This window comes from Coregonus lavaretus (assembly GCF_964263955.1).
Source record: "Coregonus lavaretus genome assembly, chromosome: 13".
NCBI lineage: Eukaryota > Metazoa > Chordata > Actinopteri > Salmoniformes > Salmonidae > Coregonus > Coregonus lavaretus.
Genome location: NC_140000.1, coordinates 19,702,106 through 19,716,528, shown reverse-complemented (window position 1 = coordinate 19,716,528; position 14,423 = coordinate 19,702,106). Strand labels below are relative to the sequence as shown.

General features: G+C 50.9%; 1 protein-coding gene across 2 annotated transcripts; it reads right to left on the bottom strand.

Moving 5' to 3' along the window:
• Window positions 1-653: 653 nt before the first annotated feature.
• Window positions 654-4,333, bottom strand: LOC311139845 (protein S100-A13-like). 2 transcript variants are annotated; one of them, XM_084174823.1, is made up of 3 exons: window positions 4,268-4,333; window positions 2,246-2,377; window positions 654-1,155 (listed from the first exon to the last, which is right to left on the bottom strand). In XM_084174823.1, exons 1-3 carry the CDS (start codon window positions 4,277-4,279, stop codon window positions 985-987), a joined length of 315 nt encoding a protein of 104 aa, XP_084030949.1. In that variant the 5' UTR covers window positions 4,280-4,333; the 3' UTR covers window positions 654-984. The 2 variants fall into 2 exon arrangements, with proteins under 2 accessions (XP_084030949.1, XP_084030948.1); XM_084174822.1 differs by having other exon boundaries at window positions 689-1,155; window positions 4,251-4,287.
• Window positions 4,334-14,423: the final 10,090 nt, after the last annotated feature.

Sequence of the window (14,423 nt, the reverse complement as noted above, 5' to 3'; positions counted from 1 at the left end):
TCACGAGGTTGGAGTTATAACATGTTCAACTACTTAAGACATTGGCTCGAATCTAAGTTGTGCCTTTAGATTTCGAGAAAATTAACAACTAAGGAATTTAGATTTCGAGAAAATTAACAACTAAGGAAGAATGTTTCACTTCTCTCATTGGACTTGTTCGACGTTGCAGCAGACAGTGCAGGCGACTGCCGACTGACTGATCTACAAATCACCTTCTATCATAAATAACTACTGATTATTATTTGTATATCAGTCAATTTACCCATGATACATTACAGTTTTGATCCTCTCGAGCACGTCCATTGACTTCTCAAACCCAAAGTCCAGGCCTGGTCTGTTTAGCAAGCGTTCCCGGAAGTCTCGCAATGTTCAACCTCTGGGTTTAGAAACTCTGTGGTTCGGTTGTTTTGAGCGAGACGTTGCCGCATAACCACAGATCTAGGATCAGATTACTCTTCCTCTAATTCTGACATTAGCACTAGGAATGACAAATTATCAGATCCAGAGTCAGTAGGTGGAGTCAGACCTACATAAAGGAGTAGACTGAATAGTGTTGTTGTGTATTCTAGAGTTGGTAGCGTCCATGATATAGGCCTAGCCTATAGCCTATTCAACAATTTTCATGAAAATAACACACATACTATGTTTCATTTCTAGTCATTTGACATGTTGGTTTTAATAAGTGTGACAACAATGTAAATAATGAAAACATAAATAGCATGCTATTATCCATAAAAACAGACATAACAAAGCAGTTGAAATAATAATGTTGGGTAATTGCAGATGGAATAGAAGACTATAATGTAAACCTTTCATTTAACCATCCAATAGGCCTACAACTTTATTAACCCCCTCTGCGGCAGACGGCAGGTACATAACAACCAGGTGTGAACAGCCAGGGAGGAGGGGTTAGGAAGTTAGAACACTAGGTGTAAACTGTTCCCTTAAGTGGTAGGTTTCCTAAAATAATGTTTGACCAGGTCCTCACTGTAGAACGCAGTTACACTTGATGGTCTTCTCCTGGCTCCTCTGTCCATATTGTATGGTGGCCAGTGTCTGGACTAAGTTCCAAAAATTCTCAAAGGAGACCCCCTTTCCATCCTTCACTCCAATCTGCTGCAGCAGCTGGCTCAAGCCTTGTTCATCTCCTGCTGGCTATTAGAAAGGGTAGAAAGTTATAAAGTCAAAAAGTTATGGGTGGAGTTAGAAAGTTGTCTGTCAGAAGTATTACAATGTAAAATTATTTTAATCGATCTGTCTGCATACTGTATTTCAAGACATGGCATATGAGGGTGCAGTGAGATACCCAATGGGTTGGACGATATTTTTCTCGTCAATCATCTTGAAAAAACGTACACTTAAAAACTGGAAATCAACCAATACTCCATCGTTAACACAATGTTGAAAGTGTGTGGGCGACAGAGAGAAACAAAATGGTAAAGTTTGAGGCCATGTGGCAGAGAGTGATGTGGCAGAGAGTGATGCGGGCGCTGGAGATGGGGGTGTGAGCATGTGGGTCTGGGAAGGTGTGCTGTAGTTGATGTTTGTGTGATGTTGTCGTTTGTATGTGTATGTTTTATTTTGTTAAAGGATAGAACAATATAACGTCAACATAATTTATGGTCCATATTTAAATAGATCCATCCAAACAGCTCTTATTGAACCCTACCCCACCCCATCAATCCACCCACCATGAATCAGTACTGGCTGGATAGATGTAAGAATGTAATTATGCAATATATCCAGTTGAACTAGGTGGAGCCACAATCTAATTCCAATCCTCTCAGCTCCACAAGGGGGAGGCAACACACAGCCAGATGGGAGAGATTAGACTGCTAAAGGATCATTTTGGGATTGTACTTCTATTTGTTCACAGAGGTTGCCATGGGAGGGAAGAATCTATCATGCAAAATGAGGGACCTCTCCCTGGCCCAATACATAAAATGCATTCTTCCTTCCTCCTTTCCTTGGGATAAAAATTGATATAACATGGCTGGATAGGTTTAAACTAGGGTGTCCTGTGTAGCTCAGTTGGTAGAGCATGGCGCTTGCAACGCCAGGGTTGTGGGTTCGATTCCCACGGGGGGCCAGTATGAAAATGTATGCACTCACTAACTGTAAGTCGCTCTGCTAAATGACTAAAATAAAAATGTTAAACTACACAGATTTCCTGAATTCAGATCAGTGATTACCTGAAGGAACATATTGGAACAGAGTCATACTTTACTGTGGGGTTTCATATTACCTTGACAAGGGTGGGTAGCTGTGTGGAGACCAGGGTCTGGAACTCCTCTGTGGTTAGCGTGGGGGCATTGTTGGCTGCAGCACCATGGAACTGAGTCACCAGGGTGTTCAACGCCAACTCCAGATCTGAGTACTTGGGGTGTGTGAGAGAGAATAACACAAAAAGATTAAGAGCAGATTTGAGGGGAGTATCCACTTTTTTAATAGTTATGACAGATAAGTTGTACTATGCATAACACAACATAATCATGAGTGTAAGTTACTCATTTGCAATCACATTATGATCAGTAACCTGCACAGTGCACACCTGGTAGTAAAAAATAGATGTGTCACCCACAATACTGTTAGGCTAATGTTTACCAAAGAACAATACCACTATGAGATAAGGCTCAGGGCTAGTCATGAACATTTGTTTAGGGCTTGTCGCATGACACACCATTATGATAAAATGACCTGTACTTTTGAAGCATTTGAAGGAGTTCCCCAATTGTAATGAATTACATTGCTATTACACAGCAGACAGATTGTCATGGAAAGAGCAAGTGTTCCTAATGTTTTGTACACTCGTGTGAACAAATTACACACTTTAGAATCCTATACAATCCACCCTCAATTGAATTTTGGAATTGTACCAATTCGTTCTGAATCTGAGATTCTGCAATTCATTTTTTTCCAATGATGATGCAGATATTGTGGCAGATAAATCAACATTTGCTGAAATATCAAATCAATTAGGAAATGTGAACTGTCACAGACCGACCAGGTGAAAGCTATGGTCCCTTATTAATGTCACCTGTTAAATCTACTTTAATTAGTGTAGATGAAGGGGAGGAGACAGGTTAAAGAAGGATTTTAAAGCCTTGAGACATTGATTTTGTATTTGTGCCATTTAGAGGGTGAATGGGCAACTCAAAATATTTAAGTGCCGTTGAACAGGGTATGTAGTAGGAGCCAGGCATACCGGTTTGAGTGTGTCAAGAACTACAATGCTTCAGTTTTTTTTTTTTTAACACTCAACAGTTTCCCGTGTGCATCAAGAATGGTCCACTACCCAAAAGAACATCCAGCCAACTTGACACAACTGTGGGAAGAATTGGAGTCAACATGGGCCAGCATCCCTGTGGAACGCTTTCGACACCGTGTAGAGTCCATGCCCCGACGAATTGAGGCTGTTCTGAGGGCATTTGGGGGTGCTAATGTTTTGCATACATAGTGTATATTTCAGCAGAATTCTATTAAACTAATAATTGACTGACTGATTCATTCATTCATTTAACAATCTTACTCAAGCGTTGCAGAACCCCCTGTCAGTCTGCACTGGCAGCTCTCACAGATTTACATTCTGGGTGTTGGCCAACGCGTTAGAACGTTACTCCTATTCATCTCGGGTAGCGTTTTGTAAGACATTGCATATCCCTGCGCTGAACTCTGGGCTCATTAAATCCCACTGTACTGCACCTATTCTATATGCGAGGCGTCTACTTTTACTATCAATGGTAGCTGTAAACCAAATTTCACTGAAATAAATTCAGATAGTATTCAAATAGCCAAGCAAAAATGATAGCTGTGCATGCAATGGACCCCATTCCAACGTTTCCGTAGGAAGGGATGCGCGAACCTGATTGATTCCCCGTGCTTTCTATTACACTGCGTCGACTGTCGAGGCACAGGACACTCAACTGCTCCAAAATAACTAGCACCCAGATTGCGCATTCCGTGTGGAAATGAAATGCACAAGACCAGTGAGCATAACGTAGGCTAATTATATACTCTGGTTAAATCACAAAATTGGTTTCGATTTGATGCGCTCTAACATGTTAGCGCTTTAGCGTACATCATGCGCTGATGTCAGTTTGCACTAAAGTCCTATAGGTGAGAGCCGGCGCCCTAGTTTATAACTTGATGACAGTCTCCTGTGCGTTTGAATCAAAATTCTGGATATCAAAATAATAAACAGATTATGAATTACTTAGAAAGATTATTAATGGCAAGAAAACAACTCTTACAAGGTGATATATCATACCTTCGTCGCCATTGAGTCCGTTTTGGTATGTCCAGTCAAGAGGAAAAGGACTTAACTTTTCTTATCAGCGTTCCATTGACATCCTGGCTGGAATCTCATATCCTCCCACAAAAAAAAAACTGGATTCCACCCCAGCATCAGACAAGGAATGGGGAGGAGAAACACTGAGATTCAACAAAAAAAGTACCCAAATTTAACACTGGGACTGTATAATGAACTGAGAGTGGAAACATGAGACGTGTGTGTGTTGTTATTCAGTTTACTTATTTATTGTACTTTTTAATACAAACTTTGTGGGCGTTTCCACCCCATTTACAAAGTCATAGTGTCCTTATCTGTTCCCAACTTTCCACAGAGACATACAAATATGAATATCACAAAACAGTCTTTGACTAACATTATAAAATGTAAATATTAAATAACGTATTTATTCTCTTAAAATATTCCTAAAATGGTCAATCCACAATCCATGACATCACCTTGTTGTAAGGGTTGGTGTGAGGTGTGACCCAGTTGCGGTGCAGGATATACAGCAGACAGAGATGGTGAAACAAGGATCTTTACTGGTGGTCCTGAAGCCAAAACACAAAATAATGGACTTATCACGATAAAAGAAAGGCGGAGCAAATAAGTCTCCAAAAACCGTCTGACAGCCAAAATACGAAATACTACCTATGACTGAAACAAATAACGAAACAGGGAGAACACCATGTACCTGTACATAGGTCTCCGATCAGACACTGAGTAGTGATTAAAAGTTTTTATTCAAAAATCCACAACATACATCATCATACACATTACACACACCATTAATTCCCAACCCCAACATCACTAAAAATAACAATACAAAACTACCCAACACTATATATATATCAAACACCCATAAAACCGAACAATAACAGAAATTACACCCCAGGGGAGCACCTCCCCTCCCCCTTTATACCCAGCTAAAAACACACACACAAATCCTAAATCCCTACCCCTCTACACTAACCCAAACCCTAAACCCCCCTTCCACCTCTCCCGAGCAGCATGCTGCCCCCACTTCCTCTCCTCTCACTTCATTCTCCCCCTCAAATTCTGCTCCACCCTAATCACTATCCCCTCCACACCCCCTTCTCTCCCTGTCCTTTCCATTTCTGCCTAGCTTCCCACAACCCCCGTTTAAAGAGGCTTATGAGAAGCCAGAGCAGAAACCTGTCCCTAACCGTCCCCCTCGCTTTCCCTACACCTCTCTCTACCCTAGCCCACGTCACAACAAAATCCCCCCTCACCCTGCCTATCAACACCTGTGCCCTAGCCCATACCACCCCGGCGAAAGCACAGCCCCAAAAAACATGGCGCAATGTCTCCTCACCGCCACAAGTTGGTCTTGGGCTGGTGGGGGATCGTGTCATACCACGCCCATACATGATGGAACGCAGGGGCAAGCACTTATGGAGGCTCAACCAATTCAGGTCCTTGAGCCCGTTGTCCAGACCACGCACCAGCACTCCTTCCCAGACCCCAGCCGGGATACCCACTACGGGCCCTGGACACCCTCCCTGTCTCACCACCTCGTACAGGTGCCTGTGATCTAAACCTACTCGGGCAACTTCAACCTAGGGGTGGGCACGCAGCCACTTGGCCGCATAGCCAAAGTGCCACGGCAGCTGTTTCGCGCGAGGACCCGTGTTAGACCACACCATTACGCTTCTCGCCTGGTAAGAGAAGAACACCCGCAGGAAGTAACCAGACGGGGGTATCACCGGATGAGCCAGCTCTGTCAACAAAAAAGAAACAAAAATCGAGTCCAGCTTGAGGGGGAAATGTGGTACCCCCCTACCTCCCTCCCCGATGGGACAGAGCATGCGAACCCTCGCGACACGCTCAAGCCTGCCACCCCACATGAACTGAAACACTAGCCTCACTAGAGGCCTCCTCAGACTAGCTGGCAATGGGTAGACGTACGCCATATACAAAAGAGACAGCAACACATCCACCTTGAGGACCAGGACCTTGCCTATAAAGGACAACGACCTAGCCCTCCACATCCCCAGCTTCCTCTGTACCACTGCTCCTGTTCCAGTTCAGCGTCGCTGAGCTGGAGGTCTCAAACAAGACCCCGATAATCTTCAGGGCCCCAATACAGAGAGATAACCCCCCAGGCACATCCGTCCTCCCACGCCATCTTCCAAAAAACTTAACGGAAGACTTAGCGTGATTGAGAACCGCTCCCGACGCTCGGGTGAATTCCCCAATGATGGCAAGGGACCTAGTCAGGCACGAGTCCTTGCATAGTAACAAGGAAGTGTCGTCGGCGTACTGCGTCATCTTAACGTGCAGCCCACCGCTCCCAGGGATAAGCAAGCCATCCACCCCTGTGTCTGCCCTAATGGCAGCCCCCAGAGGCTCCATGTACAGAACGAAGAGGAGTGCCGAGGGCGTGCACCCCTGCCTGACCCCCGACGCGAGGTCAAAAGCATCACCCATGTGACCGTTTACATTAACCGACATATAAAGCACGGATCCACCCTATATACTTCTCCCCAAAACCTAACCTACCTAACACCCTGAAAATAAAATATCTATTCACTCGATCAAAGGCTTTAGCCTGATCAAGTGCTGCTACCATTAACGGCAGCACTCTATCCTCTACCCAAGCGATGGAGTCCCTAATCAAACTCAGGTTCCACCTAATAGAGCGGCCCTCTATCCCACACGTCTGATCCTCATGAACGACGTAGGGAAGGGCTGTGCGCAACCGGTCCGCTAGAACCTTCGCAAGCAGCTTATAATCTACGCACAGCATGGTCAACGGCCGCCAGTTGCCAAGGTCTGTTGCGTCCCCCTTCTTGTAAAGAAGTGACAGCACACCTACGGCCATCGATTCCCCCGGGACCCCCGTCTCGAGGATGGCCTTCAAGACTTCAAGGACTACCGGACCAAAACTTCAGGTAAAACTCTGCCGGCAGCCCATTCATCCCGGGCACCTTCCCTTTTTATCATCCTCCTGAGGGCGCTCTCAACCTCTTCGAGGGAGATCTGAGCCTCCATCGCTTCTCTAATGTCCTCTGGCACTCGCCGGGATAGGTGTTCTAAAAACACGTTTCCCTGCTCTACATCTACTGCCCTTTCTTGAAAAAAACCTCGGAAATGTTCTGTGGTCACCTTGACCATTTCCTCAGTTTCTCTCACTACTCTACCGTTTTCTTCCCTAACCCCGTACATTACCTTCCTACTCTGTCTTCCCCTAACTGATTTAAAGAACACAGCGGAACAAGTCTCGTTGTGTTCTAAAAACCCACTATGCGCACGCTCCAGAAAAGCACAAGCCTTCCGCTCATGCACCTCCCTAAATTGCGCCTTTAGGGCAGAGGATCTCTCCCAGTCTACCGACCTGCCGAGGTTGCCTGCCTCGAGCTCGAGTTCGAGCAGCCTTTGGATATGATCCACCTCCCTCCTTTCCTCCCTCTTTTTCCTCTTACAATATCCTATTATAAAAACCCTAATCCTCACCATTGCTATTTCCCACCACTCTAACACCCCCTCACACATGGACCGGAGGCCCTCAAGCCCCCTAAAGAAATCAACACAACCGTTAACGAAAGCCTGCTCATCCAGTACCTCCCGATCTAACTTCCAGTACCCCCTACCGAAGAGGCAGACTGGTGCCGTGCCCCCACCTGCAGCAGCACCCCTCCGTGATCGGAAAAAAGCTCCATCTCCTCCTGTAGGGACTCCGACTCCCCCCAGAAGCCCCCCCCCCCCACTCCCCTCCAGCTCTCCAACCCAGGATGCAGGAATGGTGTTTGGCTCCTGGGTTCCCTGCATCCTGGGCTCACCACCATCCACCTCCAAAACCCCAATCTCAAAACAGGTTGGGAACAGTGCAGGGGATCCTGAGCCCTCCCCCGTTGGGGGGGGGGGGGGGGGCAGCGAGGACACAGGAGATTTTTCCCCCACAGCGCCCTTCTCCCCCATGACACGCTTGCCCCCCCCTCTCCCCCACCACCTATTTCCCTCTTCCTGTCCGAGGATCTCACCCTCCTCTTCCCTCTCTTCTTTGGAGACACCGGCAGTGGGGAGACCCAGCCCCCCTTGATCACCAGCTCCTCCATCATCTCCCTCACCTCATCCCCCTGGGCACTCAACATCTCGCTTTCCCCCCACTCCGGCCCCCCCTCTCCCCCTTCTCCTCTCCTCCCAGGGTTGTGGCTGGCTCCTCCCCAACCTCCTCTCCCTCTGCCGCCTCCGTCTCCGGCACCTCCTCTCCCACACTCCCCTCCGTCTCCATCTCCGGCACCACCTCTCCTTCCGGAACTGCTACGGCAGTCCCCTGCCCGTCCCCCTCTCCTCCCGCTGCTGTTCTCGGCTCCTCCTCCGTCGTCGCTGGTATTGCCTCTGGCCCTGCGCTTGGGTCTGGAACTCCTCCTCCTCTTCCTCCCTTCCTGTCTCCCACCTGCTCCCCCACCGGCTGCAGCTGCATACGACTTGTGACGAGCCGTACACTCCCTCCACAGGTGTGCTGACGATCCACATCCATGGCACTTCTTCGACTCGTCACAGTCCCTCGCCTCGTGTGCCTTAGACCCACACACCCTGCATTTCTTCGCCCCACATGAGGCAAAATTATGCATCATCTGCAGAAAGGGGGCTGACGGGCATAAAACAATGTCCCCCTGTCAGCCCCCAGGGAGAACAGAGCTGGAGGATGAAGGTAACCTCCCAGGCCCTTTGGGTCTTCCCTCAACAGAGCCTGGAAGCTTCTCCTCTCGTCCCAGAACCCTAGCAAGTCTTTGAGGAGCCTTGCCGAGGAGACATTGTCCATATACTTCCCCATAAAAACCCTCACCTCCTCATCCTTAACATGCGGGTTATACATGTTTACTGTTATTACCCTGAAGTTGTTCTTGGCCAAGCTTGTCACCTCGTAGTGGCACATCAGCCTGGCCTTCTCCACCTCCCTCGCCTTTTTCATGACCTCTTCAGAAGATTGGAAGTGATGCAGACAATTACATTGATGGAAGTTACAATCTATCTGCAATATTAAAGCTGATCTACCCCCTAAAAATATATATAAAAATAAATAAAAATAAAACAGTGGCCCCCCGACAAACGGCCCCAGCCGTTCCTCTCGGTGCCTCCGGGTGGAGGCGACGGGATGTTGTTATCAGCCCTGGTTCCAGAATGTCCCTCCTGAGCACCCAGGACCGCTCCTCTGGCCCACAACCCTTCCAGTCCACCAGAAATTGGAGACCCCTCCCCACCCGCCGGCAGTCCAGGATCCGGTCCACAGTAAAAGCCGGCTGTCCTCCAACGAGGCGCAGCGGGGGAACAGGACGAGGAGGGGGAGCCAGGGGACAGGTGGCGACGGGCTTGAGGAGGGACACATGGAATGTGGGATGCACCCGCATGGTGAGGGGAAGTTGCAGGCGGTAGGCCACTGGGTTGACTCGCCGGACCACTCTGAATGGCCCGACGAACCGGGGGGACAGCTTCCTGGACTACACGCGGAGGAGAAGATCCCGCGTGGAGAGCCACACCCTCTGTCCCGGGCGAAAAACCGGGGCCGGGCGACGCCTGCGGTTGGCCTGATATTGAGACCTGACCGAGGCCCGCTTAAGTGCCGCCCGTACCTGCCTCCAGGTGCGGCGACAGCGACTGATGTGGGCCTGGACTGACGGGACCGCCGCCTCCTCCTCTTGCTCAGGGAATAGGGGGGGTTGGTACCCGTATTGGCACTGGAAGGGGGACAGGCCGGTGGACGAGCAGAGAAGGGTGTTGTGGGCGTACTCTGCCCATGCCAGTCGCTGACTCCACGTAGCTGGGTTGCTGGAGGCGTAGCACCTCAGCACCCCCTCCAGATCCTGGTTGACGCGCTCCGTCTGCCCGTTCGACTGTGGATGGAAGCCGGAAGACAAGCTGACGGAGGCGCCGAGGCAGGTGGCAAACGCCTTCCAGAACCTGGAGGCGAACTGAGGGCCCCGATCCAACACCACATCTTGGGGAAGGCCGTGGACCCGGAAAACATGCTGCACCACCAACTTAGCCGTCTCCCGGGCCAACGGGAGTTTGGGAAGGGGAATGAAGTGGGCAGCCTTCGAGAACCGGTCCACAACGACCAGGATGACTGTGTATCCATCAGAGGGGGGTAGGGCAGAAATGAAATTCAGAGAGATGTGGGACCAGGGACGCTTGGGGATAGGCAGGGGTCAGAGCAGCCTTGCCGCGGGCTGACGTGAGCTCTTCGTGCGCGCGCACACCGGGCAAGCAGCCTCGAGGCACACGTATCTCCCTCAGCAGATGGCCACCAGAACCTCCTATGCAGGAACTATAACGTCCTGGCGCTCCCCGGATGGCTGGTGAGGTCGGACGTGTGCGCCCACTGAAGCAGTCTCGAGCGCGCAGCCTTGGGTACGTATATCCTCCCCAATGGACCTACCTACCACCTGGATCGGGCCCCTGCCGTAGCGCTGCTCTGACCAGCCTGTCAATTCCCCACAAAACTGGTGCAGCATTCAGGGCATTGGGGACAATGGGGTCGTTCCTCTCCACCAGGTCCACTGGGTCGAACTGCCGGGAGAGCGCGTCAGGCTTGGTGTTCTTCGACCCCGGACGGTATGAGATGGTGAACCGGAACCTGGCGAAGAACAACGCCCACCTGGCCTGGCGCAAGTTGAGCCTCTTGGCCCTCTGAATGTAGGCTAAGTTCTTATGGTCCGTCCATACGACGAATGGATGGGCGGCCCCCTCTAGTCAATGCCTCCAGTCCCCCAGGGCAAGCTTGACCGCTAGCAACTCACGGTTCCCCACGTCGTAATTCTGCTCCGCCGGGCACAGCCGACGGGAGAAAAACGCGCAGGGGTGAGTCTTACCGTCCGTGAGGAACCGCTGGGACAGGATTGCTCCCACCGCAACATCTGAAGCATCCACCTCCACAATGAACGGCAGGGACGGATCAGGATGCCCTAGGACCGGGGCTGATGTAAAGCGCCACTTAAGCGCATCAAACGCGTTCCCCGCTTCCGGGGTCCAGGCAAAGGAGCGCACGCTCGTCTGGGTGAGGGCTGTCAGGGGAGCGGTAAGGGAGCTACAATTGCGAATATATCACCTATAAAAATGTGCGAACCCTAAAAACCGCTGTAGTTGCTTGAGGGATGAGGGCTGGGGCAAATCCAGTACCGCGCTGACCTTGGCTGGGTCCTTCCGTTGGTCCCCCTGGGTGACGATGAACCCCAGGAAGGAGACTATCTCTGTGTGGAACACGCAGTTCTCCGCCTTGACATAGAGCTGGTGATGGAGAAGGCGTTGGAGGTCCTGCCGAACGTGCTGCTGGTGTTCACTCATGTCCTTTGAGAATATTAAGATGTCATCCAAATACACGAAGACACTGTAGTCGAAGAGGTCCTGGAGCATGTCATTGGCCAACGCCTGGAACACCGCAGGCACGTTGGCTAGACCGAACGGCATGACTTTGTACTCGTAATGCCCACTGGGTGTGTTTAAAAGCCGTCTTCCACTCGTCCCACTCCCGAATCCTCACCAGGTTGTAGGCATTGCGTAAGTCCAGCTTGGTGAAGACCCGGGCTCCCTGCAATAACACGAATGCCGTCGTCATCAGTGGGAGTGGATAGCGGTTCTTAACCATGATGTCATTGAGCGCCCGGTAATCAATGCACGGCCGCTGCCCACCGTCCTTTTTCCCCACGAAGAAGAAGCCCGTGCCCGCGGGTGAGGTAGAGGGACGGATGTGACCCTCGACGAGTGTCTCATTGATATACTCCCTCATGGCCAGCATGTCCGGCTGGGACAAGGAAAAACAATCGCCCTCGTGTGGACATGGCGCCCGGCAGGAGATTGATAGTGCAGTCGTATGGCCTGTGAGGAGGTAGGCCCTTGGCACGCCTCTTACTAAACACTTCCCCCAGATCCCAATACTCCCGGGGAACGCCTGACAGGTCTGGGCCGGTGACGGAGTCTGTAGCCGCCATCCTCCCGGTGGCAACCGCCGCTAGGGCGGTATGTGGTTCGGAGTGCGGGACCTGGGGAAGAGGTGAGGACTGGTAGGTGGTCTTGGACAGTGGTTTGGGCTGATGAGTGGTCGGTGGCGACCGGAACAGGACGGGGGCGGAGCCTCCCTCCAGGATGAGCTGCCCCATGGACCAGTGTATCCGGGGTTTGTGGGCGACCAGTCAGGGGTGCCCGAGGACGAGGGAACACTCCGGAGAGTCCACAATGAAAAACTGGATATCCTCCCATAGGCCCCCCCCCCCCCCCCGACACGAACGGGGACAGTCGCCGGGTGATGAAGCCCGACCCCAACGACCCGGCCGTCCAGGCCCATGACCGGAACCGGCTCGGAGAGGGAGAGGAACGGAACGCTCCCCCCTTGGGCCAGCGGCCCCAGAATCCACCAGTGCATGCGTCCGACACGCAGTACGGGCCCACTGAACCCTGACGGGGAGAAAAGTCTGGGAGTCTCTGGAGTTGAGTTTCGGTTCCGGCTCGCTAGCACCCCTCCCGATACTAGCGAGCCCTCCCGTTTCCCGGCTTCTCCGGGCATGAGTCGCAGTGGTGACCTGCCTGGCAGTAGTACAGGCATCGTCCTTGGCGCAGACGCCTCTGCCTCTCCATCCTGGATAAGCGCGCCGCCCTCAGCTGCATAGTCTCCTCCTGAGGCATCTCCTCCCTGAATCGGCGGAAAGCCTCCAGGTTGATAGGGGGACACAGAGGCGTGCCTTGTGTCATCCCTCTCTCATGCGCCCTCTCATGACGCCGATTGTCTACCCGCACCGAGAGTTCGACGAGGCCGTCCAGTCGCTCAGGCGGCTCCCTGAATGAGAGTTCGTCCTTCATCCCCTTCGATAGCCCCTGCGCGTAAAGGATGAACAGGGCGGCTTCCTCCTATCCTGCCTCTCGAGCCCGGGTCCAGAACTCCACGGAGTAGTCCGTCACCGAACGGTCACCCTGCCGACAGGCCGTGAGCCGCCTCCCGGCCTCGTTCCCCGACACCACCCGAGAGGTGTCGAACATCTTGCGTAGCTCCCGGTGAATTGGTAGGAGTCGGAGCACGCCGGAGTTTGGCTCTCCCACTCCGCAGTAGTAGCCGGGGCTGCTGCGGCTTCTGCTCCGCCGGCTGCCGGGGTTGGTCGGGTGTCTATCCGGCTCTGCACAGCGATCGTCAGCTGGCGGAGATTCTCGATGATCTGCTGCAGGCTGCGGTCGTGTTGGTTCAGCATAGCTCCCTGTATTGCCAATGCACTCCGATACTGTGCTGCCTTCGCTGGGTCCATATTGGCTGAGTTTTCTGTAAGGGTTGGTGTGAGGTGTGACCCAGGTGCGGTGCAGGATATACAGTAGGCAGTAGGCAGAGATGGTGAAACAATGATTTTTACCGAAGCCAAAATACAAAATAACGGACTTATCACGATAAAAGAAAGGTGGAGCAAATAAGTCTCCAAAAAACGGCTGAAAGCCAAAATATGAAATACTACCTACGACTGAAACAAATAACGAAACAGGGAGAACACTTCTCAAGTACCTGTACATAGGTCTCTCCGATCAGACACTGAGTAGTACTGCTGGACATAGAGAAACTAACAGAGAAAACTGAGCAAGGGAACACAGGGAAGTGAGGGCATAAATACACAGGTGAACAGGTAGAAACAGGTGACATCAATAGGATACTGATTAGTCCAGACTGTGAGTGGGGAGGTGCCTAAGGTTGTTGGAGGATGACACCTAGTGGGTCGCTCCGGAACTGCAACCCCCTCCTGTAACAGCTTGTACTATTTATCCTTCAAATAACTCTATAAGGTCATGCAGGTGATTCATGCAGTGCATTCCAATGGTACTAAAGCATAAATGGGGGGAATTTAACCAAAACCAAACAAGCCATTCACATTCTAGATTTGGAGAACACTTCAAATGCATCTACTAGTTCACTATGAAGTTCCCCTATTTTTTATCTCACTTACATATGGAAAATAAATGGGCTTATGCTTTGATAACATGGAGAACATGTATTTGAATACTAAATGAAATTGATATCACTTAGAAAGTCATTTGCTTATCCCTATAAGCATCTGCAGCCTCTTTATCACAGACTGAAGTGTTCTGAGCTGAGCACAATGAGTTCCTTCTGAATGTCAGGGGAGCTGGTTGGTTAAGGTGG